General features: G+C 41.3%; 2 protein-coding genes across 4 annotated transcripts; both read right to left on the bottom strand.

The window, feature by feature from the left end:
* Positions 1-119: 119 nt before the first annotated feature.
* On the bottom strand, positions 120-2,575 carry LOC115672472 (protein LYK2). The gene is given in 4 exon segments (XM_056313868.1): positions 120-1,865; positions 1,868-1,949; positions 1,951-2,196; positions 2,567-2,575. Coding segments are annotated over 4 exon segments (1,875 nt in total). The 3' UTR covers positions 120-327.
* A 1,324-nt stretch (positions 2,576-3,899) lies between these two features.
* LOC115672873 (ribulose-phosphate 3-epimerase, cytoplasmic isoform) lies at positions 3,900-8,816 on the bottom strand. Of its 3 annotated transcripts, none has more exons than XM_056313966.1 (9): positions 8,547-8,816; positions 7,205-7,209; positions 6,181-6,243; positions 5,976-6,082; positions 5,788-5,885; positions 5,526-5,618; positions 5,346-5,387; positions 4,867-5,033; positions 3,900-4,407 (listed from the first exon to the last, which is right to left on the bottom strand). In XM_056313966.1, the coding sequence occupies exons 1-8, from the start codon at positions 8,661-8,663 to the stop codon at positions 4,878-4,880; spliced, it is 681 nt and encodes a 226-aa protein (XP_056169941.1). In that variant the 5' UTR covers positions 8,664-8,816; the 3' UTR covers positions 3,900-4,407; positions 4,867-4,877. The 3 variants fall into 3 exon arrangements, with proteins under 3 accessions (XP_056169941.1, XP_056169939.1, XP_056169940.1); XM_056313964.1 differs by having other exon boundaries at positions 7,134-7,209; positions 8,547-8,814; XM_056313965.1 differs by having other exon boundaries at positions 7,144-7,209; positions 8,547-8,814.
* Between the last annotated feature and the right edge of the window lie 3,277 nt (positions 8,817-12,093).

The following is a 12,093-nucleotide window of genomic DNA, read 5'->3' as shown; positions in this document are numbered from 1 at the left end:
AAATCTTTTGCCCTGCTAGTATCAAAACACGCCACATGGTTCCCAAAAACTACATGTCTCGTTTGTGCCGTCCGTGAATAAACGGAACCCGGCAACAGAAAAATGCAATCACCTCAGAGTTAATTCCGACTTAAAGACAGTTTTATTGATGCGTGAAAAAGGAGGGATACAGAGTCTGAACATGCTTCTAATTTGGATTCAGGTTCGACGGCGAATGTACATAAAGACAAGAAGGCTGTAAATCGTAAACTAGGACATTGGCCACAAAAGAAACTTTGTAATGACCTGATCATAACTCAGAGCTGAAACTTTTCAATCTCCAAACAGTTATTTACGCGGGTTGGTAGCGGCAGCCTTCACCAGAGGCTTGCAGGAGCTCTCACTCACCAGACTCTGCTCTCCTGGCAGTTCTTCCACTAACCTCAGCAACCTCTCAACAATTTCTCCGGCACTCGGCCGCGTAGATGGATCTTCCTCCGTGCAAGCTCTCGCTAGATTGGCCAGCGTGACCGCTACATCGAATGAGTAATCCTCACCCAAAGCGTCGTCCATCCATTTCCTGAGCTCATCTGCATTGTCTGATCGGAGAATCGACCGAATTTGGTCCGACAGCCGAATTGTCTCCTCTCCCTTGTTCTCTGACCAGACCATTGGCATCTTACCGCATAATACCTCCAACACGACAACCCCGTATGAAAAAATGTCGAGGCCAGGCGATATGGTGCCTTGACTAATGTATTCAGGTGCTAAATATGCCTTGCTCCAAGACTCTGGCTCGTCTGCCGGTGAATCTCCACTCTCATCCTGGACACAGCAAGCCATGCCGAAATTCCCGATCTTCGCAGTGAATTCTTCGTCCAAAAAGATATTCCGGCTTTTCACGTTCCTGTGTACATAGCTCGGGTTCATTATGTGGTGCATGTACTGCAAGGCCATTGCCACATCAAGGCAAATCCTTAGCCTCTGGCTCCACGTCAAGAAGCAATAGCACGAAGCTATGAAGTGGCTCTTGATCGCCAAGCCTCCATGAAGCCAATCTTTTAATGATCCATTCTTCGCGTACTCGAAAATAAGATAAGAACCTGGGCTTTCGGTCAGACACGTCCCCAGAAGTCTAATTATGTTGGGGTGCTTGTGGGTGGCATCATGGAATAACCCGAACTCGATCTTTGCGAAAGTTTCCATCTTTACCATCTTTACTGCCAAGTTCTTTCCACCAAGCCGGCCGTGGTAGACGGACCCCTCGATGTGGTTACTCACATTGAAGTCCTCGGTGGCCCTTTTGAGTTCTTCAATCGTGTACAGCTCAACCTGCATCTTACGCGGCGTGGTGTCAATAATTTGACCGTCCAGAGGACATTGCAAACCTTCGAAGGAAACTTTCTTGTCACTCGTGGTTCGCACGCTCAAACTGAGTTGTTGCAGCTCCACATCATCCGCTAGACTCCCCGGCTTGCACAAATTCCGGTTCCTCCTCTTGTAATGGATTACCATTATGATCGCCACAATCATAACGCTAATCCCAACTGTCACGCTACTTGCGGCAATGTAAATCCAAATCTCCCACATTCTTGATTTCTTCTCGTGTTAATCGACTATCGGATCGCTAGTGTCCACAAAATCCAAGATCGGCTCACGGGGTTCAGCGGGAGAACCAAGCATAGGCCGACCATCAATCGGTATCAAAATGGACGTCAATGGAATCAGCCTCTCGGGATCGAACGTTCCGAGTGATCCATTATTGACAGATATGATAGCTTGAGGAGTGGTATTGAACTTCGAGGCCAAGCCTGATACAGTGTCTCCTTTGCTTATAGGATAAGTGAGCAAGAGACAAGTACTAGTTTCAGGAGAAGGGCAGGCAGCGGCACGCGTAACTGAACATTTTCATTGAGGTCGAATTGAGGAATACCCGGGTTTGCCTCTCGGATGGCTCGGCAGGTTGTCAAAGCCTTCGAGCGATCCAGCGACGGATCGAAAGCTCTCTCCGTCTATCGTATTCTTTATCAACTCAGCCCGGAAGTTGCATTCGCATTCTACTGGGATTGCTAAGGGCTGATCCAGGGGCAGAAACTCTGTGTCTGCAGAAGAGCCATCAGTCTCTGCAATTACACACTTGCCGATTCCCAAGTAGAAGCTCAGATTGAAGAGGCAGGAGTAGTACGGATATGTGCGTGACACTCTTTCGGCGACTTGCTTTCAGTGCAAAGGGACCAAGAAGCCACTGTAAGTGCAGGTCCACAAGTAAGCAAGTCCGGTGCAAGAAGAAGAACGGAGGGCAGTAAACAGATGGACAAGACCAGAAGTCTCAACCGGTGTTCAGTGACCAAAGAGCTTCCGTGTCCATTGCCAAGTACTTATAATAGGAAACGAGAGGCGTCGAATTAAAACAAGAGGCTTGCTCAGTTTCAGAGGTTGAATATTTCGGATCTCTACACACAAAGTGGTGCCGTAAAAAAGTTAAAACTTTTTTACGGGCTGACAAGATTCTTGGGGATGATAAAGAAAGCGGAATTCCACACACTTGCTCTGACTCAGCTCATTTGTTAAGTTCAAACCCCTTTACCTGGTGCATGATTCCAATGGCTGAGACAAGCTCATCTATCCCAAGATTCCAGTGCGTGTATAACCATGCCCTTGTCTCTTTTCACTTCTTCTCAAGACATTGGTAGAGGGCGTGGACCGTTTAGTACCCAATTTTATTTTTAAGCACCCTTTCACACACTAGAGATTTGGTTAGTCCCGAATGTACCGCAATCGAGAGTTGTAGCACTCGGATCGCATAGGCCCCGTCGGTCGCGAGGGACGTAGTCGTTTTCTCTGATTATTGCAAATTCCGCAGACTTAGAGCCTCTCTACGAAGCCATGCAAGCAAGAATTTTTTTTTTTTTTTTGAGAGAGCCGACAAAGACGAAACTTGAAAAGAATCTTTCGAGCACAAGCAAACGGGACATAGATGGAAGACACGCCATGCAGGGTAAAGCAGGAGCAAGGCCAAAAGGGTGATCAGATTCTAGATTGATGGGTCAAACAGGCCATGAAAATCCTACATCGAACAGAGGACATATATTCCGTGTAAGGAAGCACTCATCAGCTACATTCTGATGTTCCTCGCGGAGCGCGCGCGGCTACACGTGTCGCCATCAAGGCGGTGGCCATATGGTATTCCAATCTTCAGAGCAACTCGAAGCGAGTCCCACTGAAAAAGATAATGATAATAATGGTAACAAGTTCAAAGAATGAAGATGGATGGGGAGTCCTAGATTTTGATGGAAGAAATTCTGCTGTTCCGCTGTGCACGGACAAAGCCCATGGACGGTGGATTTTATAAATGCTTATTGTCTTGAGAATTACTATGGACGGTCGCAGCGCGCGCGCAGCGACGAGGCGCCGGCATGTTCGGAAGCATCGTCTCCTGCTGACCACAACGCCGTGTCCAATTCACTTCTTTTTCTTTCTTTCTTTTTGGCCAGCGACGTACGATATCTCCTCCTTTTCATGGGAATTCAAAGTGTTCCCAGCTGTGAGATTCATCCTCTATTGCTCATGAAGCATCCTCCTAGGAACTAGGAATGTGTGGGATTATGTTTGCCTTCTTGTAATAAGGTAGAGATACAGCGGACAAATAAGATCACGACAACCATTATGTATTCTAGGTACATAAGATTCTTAAACTGCCGGAAATCTTCTCTGCCTCCCTCCATCGTTCAGTCCTAACTTGTAGCCAAACTGATAGCTGGGTTCGACATCCGACAAGTCTGACTCATGTTCGATCTAAGATCTTGACGAATCGAGTACGAGCAAGAGGAATGGAGAGAGTATAGGCCAATCAAAATTAACTCAGTATGATCAAATTTTGCCTCGACTCGGCTTAAACTCGAACTCTTAGGCTGGAACGATTTTAGAAAGACTTACCAAGAGCTTTCTCCTCCACAATTTACCAGAAATATGCGAGTACAAAAACGAAAGTCGCGAGTCCCAAGGGAAGAAATAAAAGGGAGGAGTCACATGCACGTGACAACACATGCTGGGCACTCAGGCACCCTTGCCCTAAAAGAAGAGCGAGTACAGAAAGAAAAACGCTAAAAAAATACTACGAAAAGTTTCAGATCAAACGCCATCAAGGAAAGCCCACGTGACCCTTGACGATGTTTCAGGTGGTCAAAGCAGAAGGACAGATCTCCCGTATCGTTTTCGACCCAAGCGCAGGACCAGCATAAAATGCTAAAAAACCCGCTCTTGCGATAATTGACTAGTCTTATGAAGTTGGTTTGTTTCGAATAATGTGATGCTTCGACCCCACTTTGGCAAAAATATCGCGCTCGTGAGGTGCAGGACGGCCACGCCTATAAGCTTGAGCTTGCTGGAGCGTTCAGTTTCGGCCGAATTTTGCTCGAAGCATCCGAACTACATAATTGACAGAATCTTATGAGAGAAATGTGCATACTTGCAAATAAGATTGGCGCAAATGGCCTCTAAATCTTTTCACATTGCCACCGTCACCATACAAAAAGATTCAGCTAGTTATTTGTGTAACGCTAACAGTTTCTCTGGCTAGACACTCATTGCTTATGTACATGTACATACAGTAGCCAGATTAAAAAAAAAAAATTCAAGCTGACATGAAATGAAGTGCGATAAAAAAAGTCGAACCAAATGCTGAATCTGGGTTACAATCCAGGAATTTCTGTGCATAATATATCTCAGAAACCACTCATGTTTTGTCTCAAAAATATTATCTTTAGGTATTATTGATTACGTCATCACAGTGTCTGAAGTGCACATATCTTAGCTGAAAATGAGCCTGAAGTGCACATTATTCATGGTTCATGTATAAATAAATAAATAAAAAGTGATTTATCTTGCCTGCACCAGTATCAACTACTATTCTGCACGTCCTCGACACTCTTCCTCATAAGAAGTATAACCTGTGCTGGCTCTGGTGATCCAAACACAGAACTTCCAGCAACAATGCAGTTTGCCCCCGCAGAAGCTGCCATATCAATGGTAGAAGGTCCTAAACCGCCATCAACCTGATAGATCAGAAATTTCAAATGTAGAAGATCAGGTGTTATAAACAAGTACTATCAGAAGCCCACTAAGATGCATCAATGAAGTTTCCTTTCCAGTTCTTCAACAACATTTCGCACCAAGGGCACAATACGATGTCTTTAAAATCAAAGTAAGAAATAAAAGGTTAAAATGATTTGTAAATGGAGTCATTTTCTTTAGAGAGAGCATGCATACTGTCAATCAAACTGAACGTCACCTGAACAGAATTAAAACTGACTAGTTCATCAGTAGTTGGCAGAGGGATTGATCAAACTACTAGGATGAACACATACCTCTATGTCAAGTGATGGGTATTTGGTTCTCAGCACACGAACCTGAAAATAAACAAATGGTTACAAGGCCACTAAAATGCGCTCAGCAGAAAATTAAACAAATAATATGCCAAAATATGTGAGTCTTGAACAATTACTCATAATAGTTTAAAGATACAAAGGACTGGGTCACTGGGGTACCTTTTCCATCGTTTCTGGCATGAACTTTTGCCCACCAAACCCAGGTTCTACAGTCATGACAAGGACCATCTCCACAGGATTTTCACCTTCGACCTATGAAGACAAAAAAAAAAAAAAACAACGGATGCTGTTGGTACTCTTCAGAACATATGGCAACATGACAAAACAATTTTAAAAGGATTTCATCAAAGTTAATTAATCAACCAAAGTCCTTAAAAGAATGATAGTTCGCAAAGGAAGTATGAATACTGGGAATACACACCAGAGGGTAGACCTCTTCGATAGGGGTTCCAGGTCTTACAGCCACAGCAGGCCTCATGCCTTTTAACTTGATTTTCTTCACAAGTTCTGGCCAGTTTTCTGCAACCAGCAGAAATTATCAATTAAACAAGGGACATTTAAAAGAAAAGGTCCAGGCGATCAGCACCAAAAAGAGCATGAGGGCACTACCTCTTGACACCTCAACATGAAATGTAAAACCTGAAGCACCGGCGTCCCCCAAAGGTTCAACATAATCAAGAGGATTGGTGACCATAAGATGGCAATCCAAATAAGCCCTATAAAACCCGAAGTAATCCACTTTACCCATGCAAATTGCTAATAGCGCAAAAAAAAGGCACACTAGATGGAGAAAAAGATTGTGATAGAACATCACTTGGTGTGCTTTCTCAAACTCTTGATGACTGGAGCTCCTATAGTTAGATTAGGGACAAAGTGCCTGTAATCAAAAGTATTTTAACTGAGATGTCATTCAAACATATTTTTTTCTGAGAAGTAGAATGACTGTAGTACACCAGTGCCTACAAGGAGAGCTTGTTTGTCATGCACATCAACATACTACCAATCAAGCTCTCAGACTCTCAGTCAGGGCAAGTTGACTACTCAGCACCGCACAGTACAGCAATTTCCAAATTCTTATGCTTAGGGCACAAACGTCTTAAGTGCATGCTCTCATAATTTAAACATCACTCCGCACTTCACTTATAAAAAGAGCAGGTCTAATCTTTTCAGCCTCACATCTTCACGTTCACAAGAGAAGAAGCTAATTTGTTGCTCATGTCAACTCCTCAAAAAAGGTTCAATCTAAAACCAGCAAAGCACAGCCACGCAAAATCTTTCTTCTCCAGTCCTTTCTGTTGAGGATTTTTAGTGAATGCTACTGGTTATTCCAAATTTCATCATATTACTTCAGAGTTGTATAACTGTCCTTTTTCTTTATTCATGGATACTCCAATTAGATACCATATTCGTGCAAGTCACAATTTGCATGCCTTCGGCTAATAGATGCACGAGTATGATGTAAGCCAAACTGTCTGAATCTACACACTCTAAGGGCTAGCCTGAGCTCATTTTAGCCACTTTCAGAATGGTTTGAGATTGTTAGACATATAGAAGTTCAAATGATCTGGTCGATCCTGCAATCAACAAACTTTGGCTAAATGATGCTAGTACACACGAGAATAAATGCATATCCAAGCATAAGTTCCACAGTAAGTAAAACTAATCCTTGAAATTGACTATGTGCATACATTCACCTAAAATTCATCTAAGTAGAAATAAAGAAGAAGAAGAAGAAGAAAGAGAAAGAGAAAGAGAAGATGGAAGCACATCGCCAGACATAAAATCTCTTCATAAGGCTATTAAACAGCAACGAGATTGAACTGGCTGTGGAAACCTACCCATCCTGCAGATAATTAGGAAAACTGTGTTACTTAGTTACAAACAGAATAAAAACTTCAAACAAGAATGCCCATGATGAGTAACAGCTATAAAGCATAGGATATAATGCTAATGCATTCATATACCAAAATAAGGATCGACAAAATAGTCCTCGGTTAGTGACCATAAGACACAGTTAATACCAACCAAAGTCATCATCGCAAAAATCCAAAAAACAGGTAGACTTCGAGCACATTTCCAGTTCGCAGATTGCATCCCAAAATAAGGGAGGCTGCAATCTTCTCATGCATCAGCTCAGTCTTTTAGGTTGATGTATGAGAAATTGATCTTTCACAGCATCATAGAGAACATTCCAATGAAAAGAAAACTGATGTGGGGAAAACATTAACGAGGAGCTCTCACACCAATTCGACATAGTCGGGAAAATACATGATGGAAAAAAGAACAAAAAAGGGGCTGGACTCGAGTTGAATTAGAGCTGGCTCAGAGAAAAGATATTCTAATACAAGAGTTACAGATGACAGACGATCTCAACCCCCAGATCTCATTAAAAGTCACACTGCTAGCAGACGACCCTTTATCGTCCTGATAACTTAATAAAAGGAAAAGACTTTAAATTACTGGAAAGTGAGTTGTGCTCCTGCATCCAAAACAAACGTGTAGTGCACTCGAATCAAGAAGAGTAGGAGAAGAATGAGTCGGCATTCAACAGTATGACTTCACGGTGCGGAACTTATGGCCAGAGTTCTAGGCCATGCTGTCGATAGGTTTCTCTTTTAGATTGCGATTTACATTTTTAAATTTGTTTCCCGCTCGTGTTTTATGTTTTTTTCAGCTTTCTTGCTGTGGTACTTTCTAATGTATACTCTCATGTACTCAGCATGCTGCAACTTCGTTCTATTCCAATGAAGTGCTCATTCATCGAAAGACACAACCCGTGTACAATATCAGATCCCCATTTCACTGCACAGAACATGGGCATTGGAGTTAGATTTGTATCAACGTCATGCTAAGAACCTAATCAAACGACCCCAAGTTGCTCACATCTCCTCCATTCATTCGCGCTTTTCGCTCACTTGTTGGTGACAATCACGGAGTAATAAATTGAACCCCACCTCAGCTAACCAGCATTTATAAGAGCAAAGTAGCTAAAATGTAAATCCGAAACCTAAAATCTCCCTTAGGCAAGCCATCGGTACTGGACACAAGCTCGAGCCAATAGCCAATTACATCGGACAATACAGGGATGGACCGAAAACGGAACAGCACGCGAAACCCAACACGATCTCCGCCCCTAACGAAAGTGAGAATTGAATGGAGGGCAACGTTGGAGCGGCGTACCATGATGTCCATGTGGAGCCAGTCGGCGCCGCAATCGAGCATGCGCTGGGCTTCCGGGGCCAGATTGGCGAAGTCCGACGACAGCATCGACGGCGCTATTTTCGCAGGCACTCCCATCCTCGCTCTCTCTCTCCCTGATGATGATGATGATGATGATGATGATGGTGGTGGTGGATTGGGAGGGGAAGGTAGCTGAAAAGCTTGCGTGAACAAAGCAGACGCCTTGCGAGGGGCAGAAAGAAGGGCAGGCAGGTGTGGAAAAAGGAGACGCAGACAGTGAAATCCGAGTTTGGTGGGAAAATCCTAAATAAGAGCGAGAAGTGCCGTCATTTTCTCAAATAAAAGTAAAATTTTGTATAAAATAGAAGTCTGAAGGGACTATCTAAGTCTCAAAAGAATGCTGCATTTAGTCGTCTCGATTTCTAGTCATGATAGGATTGAATAGGATAGAATATGAAATCTAAGAATTTTACCGTATCCTATTTGATGTAGCTAGCAAGGATCACCTAGAGGGGGGTGAATAGGTGATCTAAAACAATTTTTAGTAATTTATGCGGAAACAAAATGTGACGAATTGGTGAATAAAAAAGTAGGCTGATTAATTCGCATAAGTGTTGGCGATTGAAGGCAAAATTCATAAACCCCTAGTTTTCCAAACGAGGGTTACGTGACGAAGTAGGCCTTGCTCAGTACTCGAAATAGCAAGTACTAGTTACATTGTTACATGACTCATCTGCATAAGTAACGGCACATGTAATACATTATGATGCGCGATTAGCCACGAGCTAAGCCTCACCCATTCCGGGGCAAGCCGAGATGCTATTCCAACTTTCATCTCAAAATTCTCAAAAATCGTGCATCATCATCTGGGAACAACAAATTTTGGCCTTAGCCCCCAGATGTCTTAGGGCTTACATGAACAGATTTCTTTTCGGATGGAGTTGAAGCTTCTCCAACTTTTTCTTTGCCCTTTACGGAAGAAGTTTCTTGTGGAGTAGTCTTTGGTTACAGGAACTTGCCCGATTTAGTGCGGTATTTTCGGAATAGATTTCGCAAGGTGGAGTTTAGGGCGAAGATTGTTGTCTTTGGAACAAGCACGAAGAGGGCGGCTCGAAGGCATTATTCCTTTTTCGGCCTTTGATAATTCTCCACTACGTTTAATGTTTATGAACCGAAAATCAAATGAATTTGAAAATGCACAAATGAATATTGTAAAATTCTCTCATAATTCACTTCCAAATTTAGTAAGAGAATAAAACTATGATCATTCACTTTTGTGATTACAAAAAGTATAATATTTGGACTCCTTTGCTACTTTTGTGAAATTTCGACATAAACCACAAAATTATAGAGGAGTTTTGAGAATTAGAAAGATTCTTTTCAAATTTTAATTTGTTTATTAAAATATGGGTTATTCTACCTCATTTTTACTTACTCAAAATTTTTTTTATTTTTCCATATCTTTTTTTATTTTTGTATTCCCTTCCATTAGTTCTTTATAAAAATTTTATTGGCTTATAAACTAGAGGTGAGCACGGATCCAGGGTAAAATCGGAAATCGGAGAGGTTCTAGGTAGGGAGGTTCCGGTTCCCGGTTCCATTTTTTTAGGAATCGGAACTAGGAATGGAACTGGGAATCTTAAATCTAAAATCCCTAATTTTCTTACTACTCCTCACTTCTCACTTCTTAGCTCTCAAATTCTTATATCCGTCCGCATACTCATTGCTTTGCTTAACTTGTCATGTATAACATTTCCTAAGGTTTGTTTAGACCTTTGATTTATTGTGGTTTTGGAGTGTCCACCATTCGCATTCTCATTGCTTTTCTTAACTTGTTATGTTTTTTTTGTTCTTTAGCGAGGTCGATTGTTTTCATCATTCACTCTTTTAATAAACATCTTAAACTTGATGGTTGCATAGTTAGAACCATGGTGATAATGGATGGTGGAAGGAGAAAATAAAAAGTTGTAGTTATAGTTGCAAATAATCGATACGCGACACTTCGATTTTAAATTTAGAACTATCATCAAGTTATCAACTATGATTGTTGTTTCTTTTGATTTTAGGTGGTCAAAATTTGGTTGAAATTTTCATGGATGTTTGAGGACCAAAAGCTCATCTTTCTTTCCTTTATCTTGCTTCCCATTTTGTTGGTGGTTCTGGATATGGATATTATGTTGATCGACATGCTAATCCCTAGTGAATTCTATTGCGCATCAATTCACACGATAACTTCTTATTTTAATTATATTTATTTGAACCATAATGCTAGGAAAACTAGTCTTTTGTATTCTCTTTGGTGAATAATAAGCTTGTCCGGTATTGTTGCGTTCATTTTCATTTTTTTTAACTAAAAATGAAATAAAAAAAAAGAACTTGTTGGACCACAGGCGGACCACAGAATGCGTGATGGGGTAGGTTCGGGTTCGACGAGTAGGTTCAGGTTAAAAATGAAGAGCGCATGCGAGGAGGAGGTTAGGTTACAGATGGAGCACATAAAGAATTTGGAGACCGCTCGCTCCTATTATAAACTATACTATTATACCTAAAATACGTAATAATATAGATATTAAATATATATTGTAAAGTAGAAAGAAATTCAATTATATAAATAATATAGGAATATATAAAAACGAAAATTATTTTTTGTTATTCTAAATTATCTTTTCAATACTATAACTAAAATATTTTTTATTTTTATTATTTAAAAAATTTGTTTCAAGAAAAATAGCTGTTATACCATAAACATGAGAAATCTTATCCAACTTCATCCCACCTCCCCCGGGATAATTTTATTTAGACTATATCCCTTTTATATACAATTTTATCCTTTCTTGAGCAGGAACCAAACACAAGATAAGATAAAATATCCTGAGTTTTATCACGGCCACCAAATGCAATCAAAGGGCGTGATCTCGCCGATCACCGGCCGGCTAAATATTTCGACCAATGAAAGACATTTTCATCTAAAGATAATTTTAAATTATTTTTCTTTTTCCTTTTTTTTTTCTTTCTTCTTCGTCAATGGTCGGTGACTAGACACTAACAATGCTTGGAGAGGGCTGGGTGAGGGCAACCCTTGCCCGATCTGGCTAGGCTACCCTCGTCGGCCATAGGCCAAATCGGGCAAGGGTCCTCTCCGATGGTCGGCGATGAAGAAGAAAGAAAACACCAGAAAAAGTAAAAAAGGGAAAAGAGGAAAAAAAAATCCAGAAATAGTAACGGACGAAAATGTTTTGACCATCTAAAAGGTAAAAAATCTAGCATTTATTTGAATCACTTCAAGTCTTTATTAGAAATAAAATGCACTTCAAACTTATACGAGAAAATGATAGCACTTTATATCCTTATTTAGAATTTTCCTGAGTTTGGTGAATGATGACGATGCATAAAGCGTTTTCTCTTGGAGAGAGAGATGGGAAGTTGAGAGAAAATGGGCTGTCCGTACTGGGCCTGGCCCAAAACAAGGCCCATTCAATTTCATGGGCCTGGGCAATTTGTTCGGACAGTGCCGCGTAATCAAGATTGCTCGATCAAAAAGCACAAA

The sequence above is a fragment of the Syzygium oleosum genome, unplaced genomic scaffold (assembly GCF_021117445.2).
Source record: "Syzygium oleosum isolate NSW1041296 unplaced genomic scaffold, Sole_v2.1 Sole_v2.08, whole genome shotgun sequence".
In the NCBI taxonomy this organism is placed as follows: Eukaryota; Viridiplantae; Streptophyta; class Magnoliopsida; order Myrtales; family Myrtaceae; genus Syzygium; species Syzygium oleosum.
This window is presented reverse-complemented; position numbering and strand designations above follow the sequence as displayed.